This window comes from Aethalodelphis obliquidens, unplaced genomic scaffold (assembly GCF_003676395.1).
Source record: "Aethalodelphis obliquidens isolate GAN/ISIS:26980383/991018 unplaced genomic scaffold, ASM367639v1 scaffold17, whole genome shotgun sequence".
NCBI lineage: Eukaryota > Metazoa > Chordata > Mammalia > Artiodactyla > Delphinidae > Aethalodelphis > Aethalodelphis obliquidens.
Window position 1 is genome coordinate 18670989 of NW_020837961.1, and position 26984 is coordinate 18697972.

General features: G+C 36.4%; 1 protein-coding gene across 6 annotated transcripts in view; it reads left to right on the forward strand.

The window, feature by feature from the left end:
• BANK1 (B cell scaffold protein with ankyrin repeats 1) overlaps positions 1 to 26984 on the forward strand; it is a 430151-nt gene that overhangs the window by 212023 nt on the left and 191144 nt on the right. For all 6 annotated transcript variants that reach the window (XM_027117009.1, XM_027117008.1, XM_027117004.1 and 3 more), the window contains exons 4-5: positions 4401 to 4539; positions 11605 to 11744. In XM_027117009.1, the coding sequence (XP_026972810.1) occupies positions 4401 to 4539; positions 11605 to 11744 (279 nt within the window). The remainder of the gene's footprint in view (positions 1 to 4400; positions 4540 to 11604; positions 11745 to 26984) is intronic.

The following is a 26984-nucleotide window of genomic DNA, read 5'->3' on the forward strand; positions in this document are numbered from 1 at the left end:
CGTGAGCCATGGCCGCTGAGCCTGCGCGTCCGGAGCCTGTGCTCTGCAACGGGAGAGGCCACAACAGTGAGAGGCCCACGTACCACAAAAAAGACAAAGAAAAGTAATAATGTCTGAATCCTACCCCCAGAGATTCCGATGTAAATGGTCTGAGTTATGGCCTGGAGATTGGGAGTTTTAAAAGCTTCCCAGGTGATTCTGAAGGTGAGAATTAACAGCCAAATTTGGAACCATTGCCATAACCTAATCCTTGCTCTGCTGTCACGGGTCAGATCAGGGTCAGCTGCAGGGACTTGCACAGCGCTGGCTTAATGAGGCCCATGCACCTGTGCTTGTAGAGCTAGTGCCTATTAATTATGAATATGAAAAGAGCCATTTGTCTGTGTGCAAGTCACAGTAGTAAGCGGATATGATCCACTAAGATCAAAATCCTTTGTTACCGGTACTTAATGATTCATTAAAGCCTAAAGACACCCATCCTGACAGTCTAGAAACTCCACTACCTGTGTTGTATTGTAGACAAAGTTCCAGCCCTTTTGGTGAAGTCTCAAGGGTTGTGACCATTGCAGCGAATCTGTAGAGTCTGGAAGTGATAATTATTATAACTCTTTCTCTTTCTGAATGGTCAGAGCCAAATAAGGGATAAACAGAGAAGTCAGAAAGATTGAGAGCAAAGTAACAGCTTCATAACCGGTAACACTAAATTTATGACCATTTGAGTGTCCTCATATTTCCTCCATTGAATTCAATGTGCCCAAATAATTATATCTTTAATTAAGATGCCCATAATAATTAAGGACAGGGCTGGACGAGTGCAGGCCTTCCCTCCTCCAAAGCCCCCCTTCGTGCATGGAGATGCAGGAAGCAGATGAAGCCGTGAGTCCTGAGGGGGATAAGGAGTAGAGCTTGCTCAATGTAAAAAAAGTCTTTTTTTTTGCGGTACGCAGGCCTCTCACTGCCGTGGCCTCTCCCATTGCGGAGCACAGGCTCCAGACGCGCAGGCTCAGCGGCCATGGCTCACGGGCCTAGCCACTCTGCGGTATGTAGGATCTTCCCGGACCGGGGCATGAACCCGTGTCCCCTGCATCGGCAGGAGGACTCTCAACCACTGTGCCACCAGGGAAGCCCCCAAAATGTTATATTTTTATAGAGGTATTCTATCTGAATTGAAAAATATATACAGATTATCTCTTATGTACCTAATTCTTACAAGATGCCGCAACGATATGAAAAAAGAAAAATAGCTTCAGGATGTTTAAAATCTATCTGGGAAGCCTAGACACAGGCATGAAAAGCGTATTAAGACCAGAGGGCGTGGCTTAGAAAGGGTCAAATGAGGAGTACAGGTGCGAAATGTTTCATGATTCCTTCGGAAGTTGTGCGCGAAAGCTGAGTTGGACCTCGATGGAGAGGATACATATGGGGACATGGAGGGAGAGGAGGAACTCAAGGGCATGCCAACGTATGTACAAACAGGAACAGCTACCTAATTAGCAGGTCCTAGTGCAAAATGAAAAGGTAGGGACCTCTGTTCAAATTATTAAGCATTTCAAGCTGCAACAGCAGAACATTAAGACAAGTGCAGCGCTCTCCAAGTGCAGGGCCTGTGAAGCTGCAGAGGTTACATGCCCATGAAGCTGGTCCCGGTACAAATGAGGTGTCAGTGCCTCCTTGGGGGTGGTCTGTATGCTTGTCTTTTGTTGAGAACTCTTCTCTGGAAATGGTTGAAAGGTGGAGTCCTACCCTCTATTAGGTAGAGAATCTGTTGCATAAGAAGCAGCCTGTGTGAGCCCTCGTGAATGAGAATGAGTTCTCTAGGTGCATAAACACTGGGAGAGGATGCTAAGGCCCACTAAGTTTGGAAAGCGAGAGGTCAAAGTTATACAAGAAGAGACGTGCTAGGGAAGAGAACTCCGAAGAAGTTTGAAGCCGAGGATCTTGGGGATCTGAGCCAAAGTGAAGTGGGAAGTCATTAAAGCTTCAGAGTAAGGAGTGAGATGTGAGCATTAGAGGAGCTGAAGAACTGCGCTGGCAGTGAGGTCCTGTGAAGAGGAGGAAGCAGTGTGTGTGGGGCACAAGCAAAGAAACAGAGAAGTGTTTCCGACATGCAGGGTGTGTGAGGCCAGAGCAATAGGTGGAATTATGGGATCTTTTCTCGATGAGCAATTTACTCGGTGTGGAGAAATTTAGTTCAAAATAATCTGTGGACAAATATTGGAGAGTGGTAGACTCCGATGGAGAAATGCCTGAAGTGGATGTGTATCAGCTGAAATGATTTTTTTTTTTTTTTTTGCGTTACGCGGGCCTCTCACTGCTGTGGCCTCTCCTGTTGCAGAGCACAGGCTCGGGACGCGCAGGCTCAGCGGCCATGGCTCACGGGCCCAGCCACTCTGAGGCGTGTGGGATCTTCCCGGACCGGGGCACGAACCCGTGTCCCCTGCATCGGCAGGTGGACTCTCAACCACTGCGCCACCAGGGAAGCCCTGAAATGATTTTTTTAACATCAGCATATTTGTAGAAACACTTTTTTTCAGAGCTTTAAAAATGTAAGTTTTATTGGTGGGATTTATGCTTAGGGAGATAATATTTAATAAGAGAACTTTGAAATTAATGACTTTTGGGTAAACACAATTTTATAAGAGCATGTAAATGAGGTTTCTGTTTATTTTGTGAAGGACTGAAATTTAGTTTGACTTTGAAGAAAGTCTTTGAAAGGTGATATCTGAGATAATCATAAAAATATATTTCATTTTAGTTATTTTGAAGGGTTAAACAGCAAGATGTAAAGAGTAGTACAGATTTTAAATTTAGATAGTTCTGGTTGATCTTCAGAATGTAACTCTCTGTATTAGTTACCCTATTTGTAAAAGAGAAAAATGATAGCCTTCCATTTTGATTTTGGGGTATGTGTGTATGTTTGTGTGTATATGTATGTGTGTGTTTGTTTTGGTTAGGATTAAAGGAAATGGCTTTATATAAAAAGCATAATTCCTAGTATAAAATAGATGCTCAATAAGTGTTTATTCCTTCTTTTTTTCTATATTAATTCTAATCTTCTTATCCTTAATTTTCTTTCTGGATTGTTTTCAAAAGGTTTTCAGTAACCCTTTATATATTACGTATATAGATTTAGCTTTTCCACCTTAATAAAATCTTGAAATTTTTAGATTTATAACCGTTGTCAACTCAATAGCCTTCACTGATACTCATTGTAGAGAGTAACCAGAGAACCTCTATTAGGTAAGATTAAAACTACACTTGACCTTTGAACAACAGGGGTTTTGAACTGCATCGGTCCACTTAAACATGGATTTTTTTTTTTTAACATCTTTATTGGGGCATAATTGCTTTACAATGGTGTGTTAGTTTCTGCTTTATAACAGAGTGAATCAGCTATACATATACATAGATCCCCATATCTCCTCCCTCTTGCATCTCCCTCCCACCCTCCCTATCCCACCCCTCTAGGTGGTCACAAAGCACCGAGCTGATCTCCCTGTGCTATGCGGCTGCTTCCCACTAGCTATCTGTTTTACATTTGGTAGTGTATATATGTCCATGCTACTCTCTTACTTCATCCCAGCTTACCCTTCCCCCTCCCCGTGTCCTCAAGTCCATTCTCTACGTCTGCATCTTTATTCCTGCCCTGCCCCTAGGTTCTTTAGAACCATTTTTTTTTTTTTTTTTAGATTCCATATATATGTGTTAGCATACAGTATTTGTTTTGAACAGGGGTTTTGGACTTCATAGGTCCACTTAAACATGGAGTTTTCTCAATAGTAAATACCCCAGTACAAAATGATCTGTAGTTGGTTGAATTGCGGAGGGTCTAATATCAATTATACATGGCTTTTCCACTGTGCATAGGGTCGGTGCTCCTATGTTGTTCAAGCATCAACTGTATTAGACATTTAAAACAATTCACCATAATTAAATTATAAGAGGTCTTAAAGCTAAACCTGTTCAGTCCTCTCATATATAGATAAATACACCAAGTTCTGGTAAAGGAAAGGGATTTGGGAAAAAAAAGGATTTGGTTAGCAACTGAATTACATTCCTTGGAGGTCTGTGAACTGATGCTCATCACCCTCAGATAGAACCTCACACACAGGGATGAGGTGAGAGGAAAAGGGAGCAGCTCTGTCCTCACTGTCTTTCCAGTTGCAAAATCTGGTGTTGGGGGAAAAAAATTGAGTATTCAATAGACATCAAGTTGAGACACTTAAAATGCTGTGAGAATCACCTTTATATATTTCATTTCTGAATATGGCTGAAACTACGGACACAATGGAGGTATATAATTATCATGTGCGACCTTTATCATTAATAAATGCACTGGGTTCTTTGGTTAATGAAAACTTTTAAAAATGCCTAATTGGGTTATATTTTTCATCTTATAGAATCCTGGTGAAATATTTATTATTTTGAGAGATGAAGTAATTGGTGATTCTGTGGAGGTTGAATTTACGTCAAATAGTAAATGCATTAGAACACGGCCAGCCCTCTGGAATAAGACAGTCTGGTGTATGAAAGCTTTAGGTAAGAAATTTTTTTTATGCTTTAATAAATATAAAACATCATTCTGAGTTTCTTTCAATAAATTTATGGTAAGTGGTTTCAGTTCCCTACAGAAACTAATATTGTTCTGCAGGTGTTTCCTGTGTTTAGCTTTCACATACCCAAGGCTGTTATTATTAAACTGGATTCGCAAAAGCACGAATGTGTAAATTATGAGAACTTAGTTTGTGTACCATGTGGTAAAATGACAGCCAGTAACATCACATACTTTATGTCAGCAGAGAGCACTTTAATGTGTCAGCTATTAAATATGGAACTAAAATTATTTGCTTTATTGTAACAGGATTAGCAGACTTTTGGATTTTCATTCATGATTTTCTTTTTTTCTTCTTTACTTTTTTTGCCATGCAAAAAAAGTATATTTTTTGAGTTTATTTTTGCTTTGGAAAGCATAGTTCTTTTTCACTATTTTATCATCATGGTACCATTTCTATATACAATCTTCCCTCTTTTCCTTATTTAAATTATGAACCTAACCATTTTATTATCCAACTTTGCTTCAGCATGATAAATTGCATTGGATTTAAAATTCCAGATGGAATAGACACACTTGCTGTGATAACTGTACTAAAATCAAAATTTAATATATTAATTTCTGAATGTTTTCATATAAATGTAGGACTACTTGGTTTTTGAATTTATGATATCCTGTTATAATTAGAGAATAAAATTACCTAACTTTATAAGTGTGAATTTCATAAAATATTTTAAAGTACAAAGATATTCAATCTTATTATAAATTTGGAAGTGTAGTAAAAAATATTTAAAATTAAAGAGTATATCAAATGCATCCTGAGCTCTTTTGTTTTCTTTTTAGACTGTAGCTATAACGAAACCCATTTACAGGGCATTTACAAATCTTTTCTGTTGTGTTGTATAAAGCGTGTGTCCCCTCTATGGATTTCCTTGCACAGCGTAGGTCAGAACTGGATTATAGAAAGGAAAGACTTTACACCAACCATTTATAAACATCTTAGACACTGCTTCCTGTCATGGACAAGGATATGCAGAAGTGAGATGAGAAATAATTCTTTCTGTTTCTTTGCCTTTTCTTCCAAAGCCCCTTACTTCCTTATGCCACATTTTTAAATGATTTAATGAGCAATAATTTCTAACTAATTAGTTTAGAAGTTAAACTAAATCTAGTTAGACTAAATCACTACAGAAAAATCAATATTACAAATTAAGAAGTACTTAGATAATACTTCCCAAATAGCAAATCAAAATGTCAAATAAAATTGTTCACATTAAGATTTTATGTTCAGTTTACCTAGTAGCTAAGAGCAGCGCAAAGAATAAAATGTCAAAGTTCACATGTTTTTCAGAAGAGGAGGAAACTGTAATTCCAAATTTTCCAATATATACCAGGCCATAATATTATCCATGTGGTTGAACGGCAAATTTGTACTAAAAATAAACCAACCAACCAACCATTATTTACCAGTTATGCTAATTAAACCTTTCCAACTCTTTTTTTCAACTGGTGTATTCTCGAAGTTTATGATAGATTATCTTACAAAACGTTGGCTGCTGTGTAACAATATACAATATAGTTCCATGAATAATCATGGGAATACGTATGGGACATGCCTCAGCAGAAACGGTCTTACTTTCTCTGCCTCAAGGCACAGTTTCTTGAAGTTTTTTGAACCCTAGCAAGAGCTACATTTTACATTATGACCCAGCACATACGTATGAAAACGTAATGAAAACAAAAGTTTTAAAAGCAATACTTAGACTGATGGTTTCAGCCCTGACATGTAAAGAGCTTGGAAGTTGCCACTCCCATTCTTACAACAAGAAAAAGCCGAACAAACTGAAAATCAGTGACTTTTCTTGAAGTCATTGGAGAACTAAGGTTGTAGGGTAAACAACCATCCCAAAATCTGGAGAGAAAGGTAAATCAAGACTGACATCTGAGATCTGCTTACCTGGAGCAGAAGTCACTGGAGCCGTAACCTGGTAGGAGCACTTAAATGGTAATTCTGATGAATTGCTGGAAGCTGAGTGTGGACTGGCTTGAAAGTAAGAAACTCCCGGGGGCTGTAGTCTTAAGAGGCACCTATAATTTTGTGGAATTTACCACCAGGAACCCCATCAGGTTCACACAGTGAAGATCTGAGAAAGATCCCCTGAAGGGCCCTGCTAGATCAGAAGAAGACTAATGGTGAAATACTCCCAGTATGTTCTCCGTAACAGAGGTCTACTTTTCAGGGGAAACCACTTTACCAGAGCCTCATCCCAGCTGAGGAAGGGCATCCATCCTGTTGTAACCCCCTCTAGCCCTCACGTCTCACTTAAGGTGGGGAAGGGAAAGCTATGCCACAGCAGAAACACTTGTGAAGGTCACAGCTGAAAGACACAGGCCCACTAAAAGACTGATTTAATCATAAGATTAGACTGCTTCCCCTTCCCCCAACCTGACCATCACCACAGCAGGGTTCCAGTGTAATGGCAGTGGCTTACAGTTGAAAGTACGCAAGATGCAGAATCTTTCTAAGGAGGAGTACTTAGGGAAGCACAAAGTCAGGAGGGAAGACAAGGACAAGGACAGTAGAGGAATTTGAAGACTCTGGTACCCACAGCTACAACAAACAGTAAATACAGCCTAACTTCTACACAGATTACTCTCAATACACACTTACCTGTTTCATTTCTTACATCTGATACAGCATGTCTGGTTTTCAACAAAAAAGTTACAAAGCATGCCAAGAAGCCAGGAAAAAACATAGTCTAGAGAGATAAAACACACATCAGACCAGACAGATGTGACACAGATGTTGGAATTATCAGACAGGGAATTTTATATAACTATGATTAATATGTTAAGGGCTATAATGAAGAAGTAGACAACATGCAGGAACATTTGGGTAATATAAGTAGAGGGAAAGATATTTTATTTCTTTTCATTTTTTCAGTGTTAGAACCTACTAAGTTGATGTCGTGACGAATTAATGGGTCACAAACCACAGCTGGAGAAACTACTCTTTGGAACCGCACTGCCCAATATGTTAGCCATTGGCCACATCTGGTTATTTAAACTTCGTTATAATTCAATGAAATTTAAAATTCAGTTGCAGTATCCATATTTTAGTTGCTTCATTGGAACATATCCAATGAACATATCTCAGGAAGTTTGATTGGGCAGGACTGACCGTACAATAGAGTTCCTTTTGCTCTACACCAATTATGGAGTAAGAGGGAGTGCCCAGTGTGCTCTTCGAGGCTAGTGATCTGTGCAGAATCCACAGTGTAGTTAAGGAAACACTTAACTGGTGGCCAAGAGGGCTGTTTTTATTCTGTATTGAACCATTTACTGGGTAACTTTAGACAAGTCTCTTGATCTTTCTGTGCCTCAGTTTTCTTATTGATAAAATAGCTTCTCAACTTACATTTTAAGTCCTCCTTTATAGGATGTTTGGAGATGAGGGAGACAATGTATAAGACAACACTGAACATCCAACTGAGGAACAAAGTGTCACTCTGTCCCTCTAGCAAATCCCTTAAACATGAGTGGCTTTTCTGGAATAACTCACATTCAGCTTCTGAATGGGGGGTGATAAACCATTTAAAAACTTCCTTCTCTTCCTTTTGGGGAAAAGAATTGAGGGGACCATCTTTCTCTATAAATACTATACTCCTCGTATTGCCCCCTCTCTCCTCCTAGTCTTCTATTTACATCTCTTGATATAAAATTTGTCCCCTTTCATTCTTGGGCAGTCATGCTTAGGAGCATTCCTAATTCTATGTCATCTCATGTATAGTCCCTGTACCCAGTGGTGACTTCCAGGACAGGAAATGATCTCAGTCAGTATCTCAGCCCATCTAATAATAGTCTATAAAGATTTAAGCCTTTAAAAATTTTTTGTGCTACTTCTTTGAATACCAGATTAAAATGGAGGATCTAACCCTAAAGTGGAAACATACCAGGGACCCTTCCCCACTCTCAGGGTTCTTTGGAAGAATGTTGATGCCTCAGGTTCAGGAGATGGCCTCCATCTGTCAGTCTCTTTCCAGTCTAGGAAAACTGCTCATGTGACTTCATTTCTGATCACCTGGCTCGTGGCTCAGTCAGTCACATTACTTAAAATGTGGTTTGCTCTCTGTAAATGTTCTCTTGTGCTATACCCAGAGCTTCCTGTACTGAGTCTAGCTGGTGTTGAGGGCTGGTATGGCAACTTCACAGTACTGTCCCAGATGCAGGCTTATTTCTAGTCATCATTCCATAGTCCCTAGGGTGTGGTCATAATCATCATGGAACAAGATAACCTCTAAGCCTCTTGCTATCACACCCTATATTCCAAGCAATGTGATGAAGCAAGGTGTGCTGGAACCATTGCATTTCAGGTTGCAAAATGCAATTCTACACATCTCTTCCCTACTTCACATTCAGTGATGTTCCCTTGTGCACTAGTATTCTTGGGCTGCCATAATAAAATACCACAGACTGGATGGTGGCCACCTTCTTCCTCTGTCCTCACGTGGCCTTTTCTCTGTGCACGTGCACTTCTGGTGTCTCTTCTCATAAATCCTTATTAGATAAGGGCCCCATCATTATGACCTCAATTTAACCTTAATTACCTCCTTAAAGGCCTTATCTCCAGATACAGTCATATTGGGGGTTAAGGCTTCAGCATATGAATTTGGGGGAAACAAAATTCTGTCCGTAACACCTTGGTAGCTTGAAATTGGCCATGGTGGGAATATTTATACCACAGAAGTTGGCAAAACTATGTGTAGAAAAAAAAGCATCAGTGCTTTTTTTTTTTTCTTTCTGAGAGTCCATTTATCAGCACACCACTGGGATAAAGAAATGGAGAGGGCCTCATTAAACTAAAAAGGTCTCTGTAAGACATATCTGCTGATATTTCATTAGTCAGAACTTAATCCCAAGGTCATATATAGCTGAAAGGAAGAATAGAAAATCTGGTCTTTTTAGTTGATCAGCAACGTGCCTAGCAAGAAATAAAATCAGAATTCTGTTTCTAAAAGGAAGACATCGGGGTAGGCAACTAGCATCTTCTGTTAGAGAAGGGTACCCCTCTAAGACCAACTAGAATTCTTTACTTCTTTGGAGACCTCCTCTTAACCATTATAAATAAGTGTGTATGTGTGTGTGTTAATAGACTTTCAGCATTGAGGTATATCAAATACTCTGAGGTCTTCTTCTTATAGTTCTCAGAACTCAAAATCTTCTCTACTCAACCCAACATTTTGCCATACTAATATACTTTTGTTTTTTTTTTTGTTTTTTTTTTTTGCGGTATGCGGGCCTCTCACTGTTGTGGCCCCTCGCGCTGTAGAGCACAGGCTCTGGACGCGCAGGCCCAGTGGCCAAGGCTCACGGGCCCAGCCACTCCGCGGCACGTGGGATCCTCCCAGACCAGGGCACGAACCCGTGTCCCCTGCATCGGCAGCCAGACTCCCAACCACTGCGCCACCAGGGAAGCCCATACTAATATACTTTTTAAATGTGTGTCTCTTTTGAGCTTCGTAACAATTCAAAGAAAAACAAAATTATGTTAAAGTACAATTATGCTGACCAGGATATCAGGAATAAATAAGTTTATTCTCATGTTAACTTTTAAAGAAATTAGAATATTTTAAGTATCCTATATCAAAGAAGTCCCAAGCAAATATTCTCACCATATATCTTTCATGATTTATCACCTGACTTTCTTTCAGAAGGTTAACATCCCATCATAAAACTCCTAATCTCTTTTCTGATAAACAAAGTCAATATTTTCTTTCAAAATCATCTTTATGAAATCTACTGAAATTGACTTCATTTCACTCCAGTAACTCCAGAACCCCCTTTACTATGTGCACACAGCTGTAGCTGATGAGGTGTACTTTACAACTTTCAGTTTTTTTGAGATTTCTCTTACATTCTCTATTGGATGAATACTTACTTTTGGAAGAGAGAACTTTTCTACATATATTTTCTTTATAATACAGGTTAAGTGTCTAGTCAAGCAATATGAGAGGAGGAAATTTTAGCTTCTTGATCTAGTTAAATATAAGATTGTTATGTTGGCTTTAAATTTTCCCGAGCAATATTATAAGAGGTCCTTTATCCTCTTCAGAAGATAAAGTAAAATTAATGCTTAAACCTTAAGAACTTTTAAATATTCAACATTTCATCAGGTGGTTTCATCAGGTAGCTTGCACTTAATGGCTTATTCCAAACCCCAGATGTTTGCATGACAATTTTCCAGGAGAATTTGGAAATATCTCTGTGACAAAGAGTGAAAGTTTTTAAAGTGTGTTCTGTGAATGAATTTAAAGAGCTAAATTTTGTTTAACTTTGTTACAATAAAACACAACCTTTCCATTGAAGTGATTATTTAGTGTTATTCTTTCATAGAGAGCACGCACAACAGTCTCAGGTAACTTTAACTTTCTTGATGTGTTACAGCAAAATTTACAATGGGGTGTATCAGTCACCTTGAACAACTAATTCACAAAAAGGATGAATGGATGGGGTAAATAGTACTTAAATAACAGGGCATTAAACCTTGCCTTCCCAAGGGTTTTTCATTGTTATCAATTGAATAAAAGTTCTGTAATTTCAATCAACTCTACTCTTTCTTTTTCCAAACAATTCTAAGAAACTTTCCTGTAATTAATGGGAACTTTCTTCCTCAGATTAATAACAAATACTTAACTTTTAATGAATGACTTTACTGTTGTAAATTCAAAGTATTATGTAGATATGATTATAGATTACTCCAAAAAAATGGAGGTTAGAAGATAAGGAGAAAAGATTTAGTGTTTTGCTTTTATTATAATTTTAACATATGTTTTAATCCTTTAAGTTTTTTTTAAACAATGAAGTGCAAAATTACATATTCTATTTTGTGGTTTCTAACTACTAAGGATAAAAAAAGAAAACAATTAAGTGTTAAAAGCTAGTAAAATTGTTATGAATTCTTAAAGCCTGACTTCATATTCTCTAAGAGATATAATACTGTGGTACATGCATTTATAGACTCAGTTCCTAACTCTCTCTTTGTGTTTTATAAGATTTTCCTGCTGGCTCTGTCAATGTCAATGTCTACTGTGATGGAATCATTAAGGCCACAGCAGAGATTAAATACTATTCAACCCCAAAGGCTATGAAATGCCTATTGGGAGCGGCAGGTCCAGGAGATGGTGTATACCAGGTAAGTCGATCTTTCCCTGAAGTCGACAATAAACTAAAGAGCTAATGTGGAATAAACGAATGCATACTTTGGTATAAAGTCTGAATGTTGGTTGAATAAGAATGAATTACTGATCATTAGGAAAAGAAGAAATTGACCTATGTGATGCAGAGATGTAGATGAATTAGTTTGTGTAAGTCAAGTCATTCCAGATAATGTCATTGGGAGACAGGTTATCCATTACAAAATAGCTGTTGTCACGGGCTCATTTTCAAGCTGTCGCAGACCAGATAAAGACAGACAGAAGGATTAAAGAGAACTCTTAAACAGTGAATTTCCTCTTTATCCAGATGTGGGCAAATACAAGATGAAAGAAGGTTTGAGGTTAAGGACTCAGAAAAAAACAAGAATACCACCAAAAAGGAAGTGTGTGGTGTTAATCTAGAAATTGTTATTTTCATGAGGAAATTTCCAAGCTCAGTGTATGTTTTTATTAGTTTCATTTATCATTGTTGTCTGACAGTGAAAGTTATTCCTTTAAATTAACAACATTTATTTGGAATTCCAGAAATGCTAAACTTTTCTGGGAACTCTGCAAAGTGGCATTGCAGGTTTTTTTCTCTAGTGTGACAAAGTAGTACTCAGCAAGGATGACTTGGTGAGAAGTTTCTAGTCCTCTCAAAGGCCCTTAGTTTGGACATTCTCCAGTGAGTGATAGATGATGTGAGTGCCCTGCCCTAAGGGACTCACGGACTTAGAATGTAAAAAGTGCATTTTGATTGACTGTAAGCCATTAGTTTAATTTCTGAATTCTGTTTCATTTTTTGTTACCTGACCTACTTTCAGTGGAGAGAAAGCTTGCTTAATGTGGAACTTCTCCATGTGCTTATTACATCAGATTTTCAGAGTGAAATAAATGTCATTTCTTTTAATAGCTGCTTGATAATTAGAATTATAACTTTGCTTAATTGCCTTAGTTTTTCTGTGGGCAGAGGAGGAGACCAGAGGAGAGGCAAAGAAAGAGGTAGTTGAATTGAACATGCGATCTTCAGATTTACCACAAAACACTCCATAAGACTTGTAACAAAACCATCAATAATAGGATGTTGACAGGTTGTCATGAAGCCTTACTGATTAAACCAGTTGGGAATTGGAGGCTTTGTTATTTATTTTGTGTGACACATTTTTCTATTAGAGTTCTCCTTTATGAATGATACATTTTAGAACAATGGAACAGGTAAAAATGTCTTAGAGAAGGACAGGGAGTAAAATACCATTTGTCAAACTGAGGAGTCTGAGGACATTTGACAAAATATCTATATTGTAACTGCAAAGTAAGAATAAAAGTAACAGCTTGAAATACAGATCGTTTCATTTTCCTGTGACACGTCTACCTTATCCTCTACTTAAAAAACTTTATTCACTACATAAAGACTAATAACAGCATTATATTGCATTATCAGTATTCAGTCAACATAGAAGTAAAGTAGTCCCCAAAACACATTTTTGTGTTGGTTTTGCCTTTGGGGAGGAAAAAAACTTTGTTTATAGTGAAAATTAAATGTAATTTTTGAGTCAAACAGTTTTTCAGAATGTTGTAATATGCAAGTTATGATTTCTTCTACAGCTTTGAGTGAATAAAAACTTTTCTGAGTAGTTTTTAGGTAACTAGAAAATGCTCTGTTTCATTTTTACCCTCTGTCAGAAATGAGAGGTGAGGAATGGTTTCTCCCCTCCACTGAGCCTTGGTGCCTATAGTGAAAGGAAGATTGTTGGACAGTCACAGGTTAATTCAGACTTGTACTCTCAGGAAAGAGGCACTTTAAACCTGAGGTTTGAGTATGGAGAGGTAGAATTATTCTAAGTTGGTGACAGCAGACCACAGCTTGGTAAGATGCATTAAGAGATTTGGTTTAATATATACAATTTAAGATGGGTTTAGAGGTTTTGCTATTGTCATGAGGGGACCTACACATATTGTGGAATTAGATTAAACAAATTCTGAGTCTGAGATCTCAGACCCGGCAGAGCTACACCATCACAATCCTGACACATGGAAGAGGCTGCAGTTCACTCAGTCTCCATCACATCTTGGACTAGGTATGACACGGGGTTCGTCTCATCCACTGGCATCTGGACCACATGAGGTATCCCTACCTTGAATTTACCAAGATGGTGAAAATCGGACTCCACTCTTGATTAAAAAGAAGGATCTGGGCTTCCCTGGTGACGCAGTGGTTGAGAGTCCACCTGCCGATGCAGGGGACGCGGGTTCGTGCCCTGGTCTGGGACGATCCCACCGGAGCCTGTGCTCTGCAACGGGAGAGGCCACAACAGTGAGAGGCCCGCGTACCGCAAAAAAAAAAAAAGAAGGATCTGCAGGGACACAAAGTAACCTTGTTGTATTTTAGGGTTACTTGCCCTCAACGGTGGTGTCCCAGCCCACCGTGTGCTTCTCCTTGTTGACATTTGGTTGTTCCTTTGACATTTGGCTTTGCTCTCGTGTACATTACATTTTAAAAGTTGTGTAAAAAGCTGTGCTTTTCCTCTCCAGCATACAACACTGCAGCAATTGTTTCCTTCATGTGCTTCTCCTACTACTTTAATTGGGCGATTTGGATATGTTGCACATAGTCCGCTGAACATTTCTATTCAAAGAACAGTGTGTGTTGTAATTTTATTCACCATAGTTATTGTGTATTTGTCAGGACATATACCAGCAGATTTTTTTTTTTTTTTGCGGTACGCGGGCCTCTCACTGTTGTGGCCTCTCCCGTTGCAGAGCACAGGCTCCGGACGCGCAGGCTCAGCGGCCATGGCTCATGGGCCCAGCCGCTCCGCAACACGTGGGATCTTCCCAGACTGGGGCACGAACCCGTGTCCCCTGCATCAGCAGGCGGACTCTCAACCACTGCACCACCAGGGAAGCCCTCTTAGTTTATTTTTAATGATTTCTATTAGGTTTTAGAAGATTTTACCTAAACCAGCTTAATTATCTAACTGCTTCCTAAATTATTTCGTCTTTTTTGGATAGATACTAAATCCTAGCTCATAGCCTCAAAAAGGTAGAATTTCCAGAGCCTCATCTAGAACAGTGAATTCAAATGAAAAAATACAAAGCCCAATTTGGGAAGATACTAGAATTCAAGTACTAGTGTTAGAAAAACTAGTAACTCCTGTTTGACTGAGATAATTAAAACCTTTGAGACTTCCATCTTATTTACAAAAGAGTCTAGGGGCAACAATAAAGTTAACTTTGTATAGGAAAAACTAGATACAATATAAAAACCAAATTAGGTCAGAATGCTAAAAGAACATAGCAATTATTGATCAAAGCATTAGGATCCTATTTATTAAAAGAGTTTTTGAAATGGTACCAAATAATTTTTATTAGTTGTGTTTTGTATTAGTAAAAAGGTATATTGTGTTGCATGTATTTGTCATCTTGCATATTTTACTTTGTACCTGTTGAAATCTTATTTTCACCTTCATGTTAGGTGCACATCATTGCCAGCTTTCACTAAATTGTATGAATTATTCAATCTTTGCTTTACTGCCTGCGAATATTTAATACACTGTGAAACCAGATGGGGTTGGGGTGAGGGAAGGTATGAACTAAGGGAACTCTCACATCATGAGGAATTTCCCAGTTTTTTTATTGGTTCCCTTAAAGGTTAGTTTCTTCATTAAGTTAAAGCTCAGGCATTAGAGGTTATCTCCCTAAAAGAGTTCTTCAGAAGATTCTTCCTACTGAGAGATACTGGGAACTCCCCAGCCTTTCAGCAGTTTTTTTTCAGGTCCTTGCCTCGCTCTAAAGATTGATGGACACACAAAGCTTCAGGGTCATAAATCTTTTCCAACACTGACTCCCTACCATAGCATGCCTCCTTGTCTCCTTAACTCTCTCCATGGTTCCTATGTTCTAGCCATCCAGGACTGTTCCTTCTTTTATCAGTAGAACATGTTAAGCCATTTGCTCCCTGCTGCCCCGTCTAGAAGGCATGGGCATTGTGTTTTTCATCTTTGCGTACCCAGTTTCTTCACATAGTTATCGTTCCCGATATATACGACCCAACTGATAATTATTGCGTAAAAAATAGGAAAACAGTGATTGCTGTTTTTTTTCCAGTGCTATTTGAAAAAATAAGTGAAAAACTATAGTATAGGTATATAAATAAGAGAGAAATGAAAACTGTCCTTTTAAAATACACTGTTATTTATTTATAAAATTGAATAACTGAATCTGATGCTTATGAAAGTAAGGAACTCTCAGAGGTTCATGATACTAGAAAAATGAAGAATTTGTGCTATAATTTGATTCTTCATACCCTACCTCAGTCATGAACTCCATGTTAATATACTTCATTACCAACTTTTCACAGCTGTAAAGAGCTGTTAAAGGTAAGATCCAGACTTACCTTTCTTTAGAATATTAAAGAAATGTTTATTACTCAAATATGCTTAAGATCTTACCTCTCTTTCAAAAGGCTGTTTATCATCTTTCCTTTTTCTTACTGGAAAGTGGCAGTGCAGCATAAGAGAAATAGTTCTGGATAGGGCAGGAACAGGACTTGGGTTCTTTCATTGAGTTAGCAGCCACTTCATGAGAGCCCACTTTCCTTAGTGCTAAAGGAATTTCCTCATGTGAACAATGAAGAAGCTAGAGGATATAATCTCCAAGGTCATTTCCAACTCAAGTATTCCATAATTGTAAGCCAAGAGAAAAAAATTACTTAGATTAGGAATTATGACCATTCTTGTTGAGAGGACTGACTTGCAAATACATGGGCTCTCCATGTAGCCTTTATTTCCATTTTATTTTGCTTACTCTTAATTCTTCCCCCCGAGAAGAAGAAAGTGATTTGAGTTTCATGTACCTTTGATTGGTTTTTGAACTTGTTTTATATTTCTGATCAAAGATTTATAATCAGACAAAAAACAGTCTAATAAAATGCAATCTAGAGATTTATTTCTGGATTCATTTTTCATATTGCTTGTGCTCCTAATTAGATTGGACCAATAAGAATAAGGCAAATCTATTGAAGCTTTATTTTACTGATAAAACAAGCAACATTTCCTTTGTGCTATGTCTCCTTTATGCTAGGTCAAGCAACAGTTAACGATGCCTGATTGGGATAGTTCAGACTTAATGATTATACTCACCACAGTTACAAATCATTGAATCAAACAGGAACACACAACGTAGTACACTCATCCATTTATTTAGAGAAAAACAAATAAATTAGTTAACTTTAACAGCAGATATAACAGCTATTATGAGAAAAAAAAATATTTCTGAGTGCAGAAATAGCCATTAACTTAGCCATTGACATAACTATACTGTTGTTTCTCTACAATTCTTATCTTATAAGCCATCTCAGTCCATTTTCATAGTTGTTGGTCCCATATGTTTTCATTTATGTTTAGCTACTGCTTAGAGTGTATTTTATTAATGATTTCTTGTTCTCCCAAACTGAAGCATCTCTCTTGCTCCTTACATTTCCCTCTCTTCCTGTCCCTGGGGCTGGCTTTGACTGCCCTTTGCGGAGGATGTCTGTGTGCTGGTGTGAGTGCTACATATAACCACCCCCATCCAAGAGCAGCCTTGTGCTTTTACTATCCAGTTCTTTAGAGCATCCAGATCTTCAACCATAAGGAATATTTTTAAACAATCCTGAAAACAAAGCACAAAACACAGTTAACAATGCTCACTCATAAGAAGGTAGGAACAAACCCCAAATCATCAATAACCCTTTGGAAATTAGAAAACTAAAAAACCTTGTGGCAAAATGTGTTTGTTTGCATTTTCTAAAAGTCATTATGCATTCTTGTGGGTCTCTTTACTAAATAGTATCAACAATAAGATAAAGAAATAAAGTGGAATATAATTTGGGAAGTCTAAATTGTGTTTAGCATTCATGAAATATGCTTCTACACTAAACTGTATCAAGACAAAGGAAATGAAGTAAAGTAAATCTTTGACAAGTAAAATTCAACTTCTGAGAATTTATTATTTTTTTCCAGAGATCAGCCATTTAGTGTCATTAACCTTATTAAGTAGCAACACACAAACAAATATATGTCAATTATGCTCAAGTCCCTTCCAGCAAATCCAATGAACAATTTTTCATTCAATTTAACTTGACTTTTCAGCCACAATTAACGCCATTGACCAAACTCACTTTTTTGATATAATCTTTTTTCTTAGCTTCTAGGAAGACATATGTTCCTGGTTTTCTTCCTACATCCTTCACCTTTCCTTTTCAATATCCTTTGCAATCTCTTCTTTCTAGATCTAGAAAATAAAAATTTAAATGTATTCAGTTTTGATTCTTAGATACCCTTCTTTTTTTGATAGACATTTCCTCTGCAGGTTATCTCATTGACCTATGAGGTATACTCCAAATGTGGATTTCCTTTAAGCCCATCTCTCACTGTTCTCTAACTCATGAAATGCATCATCATCAATCTAGTTTAAAAGCCAGAAACACAAGTGTTTCCTCATACCTTGTACTCTCTCGCCCTATAAACTCAATCCATTACTAAGCCATATCAGTTTTACTTACTAAATATTGCTCACTTCTCTCCATATCTCTCCAGTTGTGACACTTTAGTCTACGTTTTCCTCTTGCCTATACTGCTAGGCTAGCCTCCTAACTGGTCCCCTACTGTAGGTTTTTGCACACACCCTAAAGTCCCTGGTCTGTGAGGTTATTTTAAAAAGAAAGACCTCAGCATGTAATTCTCCTGCTCAAATACTTCAACAGATTCCAATTGTTGTATGGATTAAAAATCTTTAACATGAACAATATGGCCTTGCTGTCACTGTCCCCGCTCTTTCTCCATCCAGCTTAATCTTAATCCTCTGCCTCACCTCTGCATTCCAGGAATGCTGGTCTGCTTTACTTCCTGAACTTTTCCTTCCTAATCTCCTACCCCAGGGCCTTTATATGTGCTCCTCTCTCTAACTGAAACACTCTTCCTGTCCGCCTTCCCTAGCACTATCTTCATCTAATTAATTCTAACTCCAAGTTTTAACCCAGCATCTCTACCTCAGTGGAGCCTGCCCTGATCCATACTTCTCCCTGCATATCTCTTTGTAATACCAATCACATTCTAATTTGACATCTCTGTGTGTGATATTTCTCAAATTACCTCTCATTATCTGCCTCTCATTAGACTCCAAGGTCAATAAGGGCAGAGATGCTATCTATTTAGTTCCCCGTTTCATGTCCAGAACCAAGAACACTGCCAGACACATTGGCTGCTCAATACGTATTTTGTTGGGTGAAAGTATATCACACATTAAGTTTCCCACCCAACCTCAAGTGATCCATCTGTCAGAGACCCTTGTTCCAACAGCCACTGGCTTCCTGATAACATAGGCACAGCCCTTTTGGAGAAGGTTATTGAGCTGTTGCATAAATCAGTGCTGCTTTTGACTGAAGTAGAAAGAGCTGGGCAAAGAAGGGAAGGACAACAAAGGAAAAAAAACAAATATAAAACGATGAGACTAATTCTGTTTTCTGTCTTGGAAACTAGCATCTAAAACAACCCAAAAGAATAATATCCAAAAATTTTCAAAAAATCATTGCATCATTTAGAGAAGGCTTCTTTGAAAGATATTTCTTTGAATATGCTAGTACACTATTTGTTTTAAAACTGCCTTATTTTATTACACATTAACAGTAAGTTGTTACAAAATAGGTGTTAGAGGGAGGTAAGGGTAAGAAAAGACATAGTTCTTATGGTTGCTCTATCTAATGCCTGCCATAGAAAAGCTTTGCTTTTCGTTTGTTTCTTTCTTTGTTTCATCATTAATGGCATTAAATATCTCCATTAGAGAATCTGTTCAAGTTTAGTCATTAAATTTTTGAGACTTTTTGACATTTTTTGAGGGGGGTGCGGGTGGGGTCCAGTTGAAAATTTCAGCACAGTCAAGCTTCAGCCAGTGGTCTAGAAGAGTGTTTTTCTTTTTTTTTTTTTAACTTTTATCAGTTGCCTTTGCATAATTATGATGTTTATGCATTTTGCATTGTTGATGGAGATGGCAGAAATTGCTAATTGTTCCCTAGTGTTTCTTTTTCCTTTCTTACATGGCGATATAACTTTTATTGGGCACGTGTCCACCCAGGTAATTATTGCACTTTCTGACTCCCTTGCAGCTAGGTGTAGTCATATAACTAACTAATAGCCAATGGCATGTCAGTGGAAGTGATTTGTACAAATTTCTGATCATGTCCTTAAAAGAAGGGCACAGTCATGCTCTCCCCCTCACTGACTTTTTCCTTTGTCTGGCTGCAGTGCTAACAAGGGGATGATGGATGAACCATCCAGAACTATGAAAATGGTATTACTAGTAAAACAAAATAGAGCCTGGATCCTGTGATCAGGGAGCCATGACATCAGCCCTGAACTGCCTCATTCCAGATTTTTATGTTAAAGAGAAATGGGCATCTATCTTTCTTAAGCCTCTGGCATTTTGCGTCCCTGTATTACAATATAAAACCTACATTCTAACTAGTTTTAAAGATGTGTTACTTAATTTAAAAAATTAGAAAGAAAAAACAAACTAAATTATTTGTTCAGTCAGTTCAAAGGCTAGTTTGGGGAGTGATTCTCCTCATGAATAGATATGTACTTTTCTAAATCACAATGATTACATTTCGTGAGTTATATCTGAGGGCTCACATAAAAGTATTCCGAGAAAAGGGAATTAAGATTTACTGGAGATTTTACATATTTACTCATTTAAACTCCTAAGTAATTCTGTCAGGTAAGTATTATTAAGGTCCCCAGCTAATGATTCCTGAGCAGGCATGTCAACACAGGTTTCTCAGATCTCAAAACATATTTTCTTCCTGTTATAATTACTTTCAAGTTATTTAAAGAGATTCTACAACTATATGAACACCTAATCGATAATAAATATAAACTATTTGAAGGAAGTGTAAAATTGCATTGCTTTATATTCTTACATTTATTTTTGCAAATGTAGTCACAGACATGTTGAAATTCTAAGAACTGACTCACTCAAAACTTAGAAAAATTAATTTGACAAAGGAAAATATCCCTTTTATCTTAGCCCAATTTACTTACTTAGATTATTCTTTTACATTAACTGCTTGGAGTTGAATACTCATAAAGTAAAAAAGAAAAGCTTTTTATAACCCTAGAAAGTATTTGCTCTGCTCTCTGACCTATCATTCTCTTTACAAGCTGTAGGAGAAAATTGTGTTTAAGATAGGTTATGTAAACTATATATAAAATTCTCCTTTAAATGGCTATTTTGGCTCACTTTCATAGCACACATTATGAACAATGGAACAAATGAAGTTATTTTCTTATTTTTCTTTTACTGGTGAAACTTAAACAAGCATAGCAATTCATTATAATAAGAAAACCAAGATATTTTTAGCTCAGCCATTGGCTTTCCTTTTAGATACCTGAAGGTAAAGAGTAAAATGCTATTTGATGGATTTTTGTCTCCTATTACGAACATTTCACAACCCTCCTGTGGTTATTTCACTGAAATCACTTCTCTTGTTAATCAAGATTCTTTACTATTATTGTATTTCTCCACCAGATTAAAAAAATAACTTAGTATTCTGTGGTCATCCCTATAGGTTTCTTCACCCAACATCAATATTTAAAAGCCCTTTTCCTTGCCTCACTCTACTGTTGAAGCTGAGAAAGCCAGATTCTCACAACATTTTTAACCACCCGTGCAGCTAGAGATGGTCATGTGAGACAGTTTTAGACAATGAGACCAAGGGAACATCTTTAGAGCTGTGGCTCACAATAGCCACCTTCCCCCATTTTCCCTCCATCTGTGCCCCTTTTCTCCCTCTTTTGGCTAAATATGAATATGATGTTTGGAACTACAGTGTCCATTTTGAAACCATGGGACCACAATTTATTCTTTATTTTACTTAAATTCTATTTCAGATTTTATTCTTTCCTCCATGACTAGAATGTAGTATTGTGAAACGTAGTGTGTTTAGAATGTGAAGCCATAAGTTAAAATCTACTTATTAGCTCTGCAATTTTGGCTGTAACTGATTTTTTGTACCATGATTGTAACATCTAAAAAAATAGGCATTTAAAAAATCTACCATTCAGGAATGTTATAGGAGATAAACTATATAAAACCTAATACATTATAAGTGCTTAACATGTAATAGTTATTATTATTACTTAAGATTCTTTCAGTCTATTTCATTGTATACATTTATCCTACACCTAAGATATACACCCTTTCACATCACTCCATGCATCTTAAATATCTCCCAACTGCTTACATTACAGTGCTCTAAAATCCTTTTAAGGACAGTCTCTCAATGCTGTCATGCTCAAAAGGTGTCCACACCCCTCATCCAAGAAAGAGCAAATCAAACTTTGAAGGAGTGCTCTTATGTAAACAGCTATTCACCTCAAGGAATTCAGCTTTGTGTAATGAATATCTTCTGTTTTTTTCTGGTTTGTTTGTATTTAATTAAACTTTTAATTACTAGAAATTTTAGATTCACATGTATTTGTGAAACTTGTAGAAATAATAGAGAGAGATCGTGCATTTGGTAGTACGTTTTTACAAGGAATTTGTCCATTTCATCTGTGTCGAATTTATGTGTTTGGAGTTGTTCATAGTACTCCTTTATTATCCTTTTGATGTCTGCAGGGTCTCTAGTGGTATCTCTTATTTCATTCATGATATTTGTCATTTGTATGTTCTCTCCTTTTTCTTTGTCAGTCTTTCTGGACGTTTGTCAATTTTATTGATCTTTCAAAAAAATCAACTCTTTGTTACATTGATTTTTTTCTATTTTTATATTTTCAAGTTAATTGATTTCTACACTGTATTTATTATTTTCTTCTTTCTGCTTGCTTAGAATTTATTGTAATATTTTTCTAGATTCTTGAAATGCAAGCCTAGATAATTGGTTTGAGAATTTTTTCTCTTTTTTAATATATGTATTTTGTGCTATAAAATTTTCTCTCAGCCCTGCTTTAGCTGTGTTTCACAAATTTTTATATGTTATATTTCACTTTCATTGAGTTTAATATACTTTTTCATTTCCTTTGAGATTTATTCTTTGATTCTGGATTATTTAGAAGTATTGTTTGCCTTCCAAATGTTTGGAGACTTTCCCATTATCTTTATGTTATGGATTTCTACTTTGATTTCATGTGGTCAGAAAACATTTATGATTTAAATTATTTTAAATTTGTTGAGATTTGTTTATATCCCAGGAGATGCTCTATCATCCTTTATGTTCCACAGGCACTTGGAGAGAATGCGTATTCTGCTATTGTTGGATGGAATGTTCTAAAAATGTTGTTTAGTTCCTTGTTGGTTAGATCATCGGATGATAGTGTATTGAGTTTGTCTATATTTGTGCTAATTTTCTGTCCATTTGTTCTATCCATTTTTGAAAGATATATTTATGTCTCCAACTGTAGTTATAAATTTGTCTATTTCTCCTATCAATTCTGTCAGATTTTACCTCACATATTTTTGCAGCTTTGATGCATACACATTTAGGATTATTATGTCTTCTTGGTGGATTTATCCTTTTATCAGTATATAATGTCTCTTTCTGTTTTTGGTAATCTTCTTTGCTACAATGTCTACTTTACCTAAAATTAATATAGCTACTCATGCTTTCCTTTGTAATGATTCCATGATATATATTTTTTTATCCTTTCACAGTATCTGTCCATACTGGTGATTTGAAGTAAGTTTCTTAAAGAGTGCGTGCAACTAGATCATGTTTTTAATCCACTCTACAAATCACTGTCTTAATTGGTATGTTTAGACCATTTACATTTAATGTAATAATTGGTATGTTAGGGCTTTAGTCTGCCATTTTACTTTTTGGTTTTAGTTTGCTCTCTGCTTTTTATTTATCTAGGGTTTTTCTTGCCTTATTGTGTTTTACTTAAAATTTTTTTTAAGATTTCTATTTTGATTTATCTCTTGTGTTTTGAGTACATCTCTTTGCACATCTCTTTTAGTGGTTGCTCTAGACAGTGTTATATATTCATAACTTATCACAGTCTACCTATATTGAAATCTCATCTCCCTCTCTTTCCCTCTACCCCTACCCCATTTATGATATATAAATGCCTTAGATATTCCATCTACATACATTTAGAACCACATCAGACAGTATTCTTGTTTTTGCTTCAAACACCAAACATAATTTAGAAAACTCAAGAGGAGAAGGAAAGCCTATTGTATTTACCTATTTTTTTAATTTACTGTGTTCTTTCTTCCTTACCCCTGCTCCATGATTCTTTTTTTTTTATCATACCCTTACTGTTTAGAGAACTTGTTTATTCCTTGTTTTAGGGTATATTTGCTGGCAAGAAATTTCTTAAGTTTTCCTTCATCTGAGAATGTCCTAATTTCCCCTTCATTACTGAAGGATGTTTTTGCTAGGCATAAGACTTTTGGTTGAGTGTTCTTTTTCTTTTAGCACTTGACAAATACTGTGCCTCTTCTTTCCTACATCTATGGTTACTACTGTGTTTCTAATTGTTTTTACCCTGTAAGTAAGGTTTTGTTTCTCTCTCCCTTATTTCAAATTTTTTTCTTTGTCCTTAATTGTTGAAGTAACTTATGATGTCTCTCAGCATGTAATGCTTTGGGTTTAACCTGTTTGTGGTTTGCTCAGTTTCTTGAATCTGTATGTTTGTCTCTTGCTAAATTCAGGATGTCTTCCGTCATTATTTCTTTGTGTACTTTTTCATCCCTACCCTCTTTCTCCTCTCCTCCTGGGACTCTAAATTACATGAATGTTAAATTTTTTGTTATACTCTCACAAGTACCTCACACGCTATTTATTTTTTTCAGTCTATTTTCTCTCTGTTGTACAAGTTGAGTATTTTTTATTGTTCTAGCTTTAAGTTTACTGATTCTTTCCTCTATCCTTTCCATTCTGCTGTTGAGCCCATCCACTGAGGTTTTATTTTGATTATTACATTTTTCAGTTCTAAAATTTCAAATTGGTTGTTTTTTATACCTTCTATTTCCTTGTTGAGGCTTTCTATTTCCTTGCTGAGACCTTCTATTTTTTATTTATTTATTTCAAGAATGAGTGTTATTGCTTGTTGAAATATTTTTATCATGGCTGTTTTAAAATCTTTGTCAGATAATTACAAAATGCTTCTCATCTGGTGTTGGCATTTATTCATTGTCTCTTTTCATTTAGTTAAGAGATCTTTCTGATTCTTGTTTCTTGTATGATAATTGATTTCCTATTGAAATCTGACCATTTCCATTGTATTTAAGGAGAAGAAAAGGAGAAAGTGTAACTCTTCCATCTTCCCAGAAGTAAAAGTCCATAATTCTAATATCTTTTAAAATAGATATTTTATGTATTTTTCTCTTTTAGGAAGAAATACTTATTATAATAAAGTTGCTTATAGAAATAAGTATATAACATCTTCATATTCAAATAGAATTGTGATCTATAAATATATATGCAAATTACTTTTTAAGTATATTCATCAATCCCACATTCCATCACAGAGCACTGAAAAAATTCCCTTGGAAAAAGTCATATGTTTACTTCATTATTTTGTAATTATTCTTCTGTCTATTTAATTTTTTTGTCTATTTCGTATATTAGTTTTTCTGCTTTTTCTCATATTCTTGTTAAATAGAGATCTATGTGTGCATGCTTATGTATATATGTTTATATTATGTATATTTAATTTTTCCTAAAACCAAACAGTATTGCCAATATAATTTTATCATTTTATTCTGCTCTTATTTTTGTATCAAGTTGCTCATTTATAACTAATGTCTTAGGTTGGTTGTGAATTTTGCTGAACAAATATTAAACTACTCCATTTTAATTTTTCTGCTTGGAGAACAGTTGTGCCAACCTCATCAAGTATTCTTAGGGTTGCACAATTTATTTTAAGGAGAGAAAAATTTATGGCATTTTCCAATTTCGAGGCCAGTGTTTAGAAATGATGCCTATTTTCATCTTTGAAATTTAAAAAGAAGCATAACTACTCAAATCAGGTTTTTCTAGTTAGGGTATCTTCTGGGGAGAAATTTTTTGGGGATTATGTTAGTAAACATTTCTGTGATTTTTCACAGCTTTGTTTTGTGTTCTGTACAGTTTATTTATATGCAGGTATAATACTAGTAGCATGATTATGAAATTGAAAACAGAAGTGATTCAGCTAGTTATCATAGGCTAGAATATTAAAGGGTATCTGCACTCTTTCTTAATTAAATATCCTTTTCTGCATAGTGAGAGCTTTTGTTCTGATTCTAAGAATGCTGCTACTTCATTTTAAAAGTTCAATGATATAAGCTGTAGCATTTCTCACATTAAAGTGTCGTAGTGCCTCTGTGGGAGAAATTGTACTTCTAAGATTCCTCCTGGGAACTCATGCTCTTTTGAATTCTCTATGTCTCAGAATTTCAGAGCTGAAGGAACCTGAGGTTATCTTATGCCTAACTTATACAAGAGTGTAGTAACTCTGTGACACACTAATCTCTACTCATTAAATCTTGTACACTTTGGGGAAGAAATAGTAAATTTATCTCTATTAAAAATGTCAAGGATGAGATAATAGCCTATGCAGAACTCTCATGGCCATTGATATAAGTTTTTAAGAAACTTTATAAACTAATGTTAGGGTTTTTATAATTTCTTAATTCCTTTTATCAAGTCCTATAGCTAAAACATATTCTTTTTGAGCTTTAGCATAAAGAATGTGCAAATATATTGCCAGTAATGTTTTACCCCACTGTTCCTATCAAAGGCTTCCTGAAAAGACTGAGTAATAATTAATATAAAGTTTTCACAACATTATTTACAGAATAGGTCCCACTCAATATCAATATTCAACCACATAAGCAGTCATAGTTATGCTGATACTTAAATAAGCTTAATTTAATCCACATAACAAACATATCCATGTTACGCATTGTAGGCCTTAAACAACTCCTTGTTGCATTAAAATCTTTTCGTCAGACATACAAGGCACTTTTTGAAATGCCCACTTCCTCTCTCTCATTCTTCTGCAGTCTTATGGAAATTCCTGAAATCCTTAACCAGGTCATGCTCCATGACACCTCCCTGACTATATGCAATTTGTGCCTTTAGTCCAGAGCTCCTCATTTGCATAGCAATCTCAACTTTGGTCATCTCCTCCACAGAGACTGTTTCTTCCTCTGTGGAATTGAGCCACTTCCCTTTTTGCCTGCCCTGTACCTGACCTGTAGAGATTTTGTAT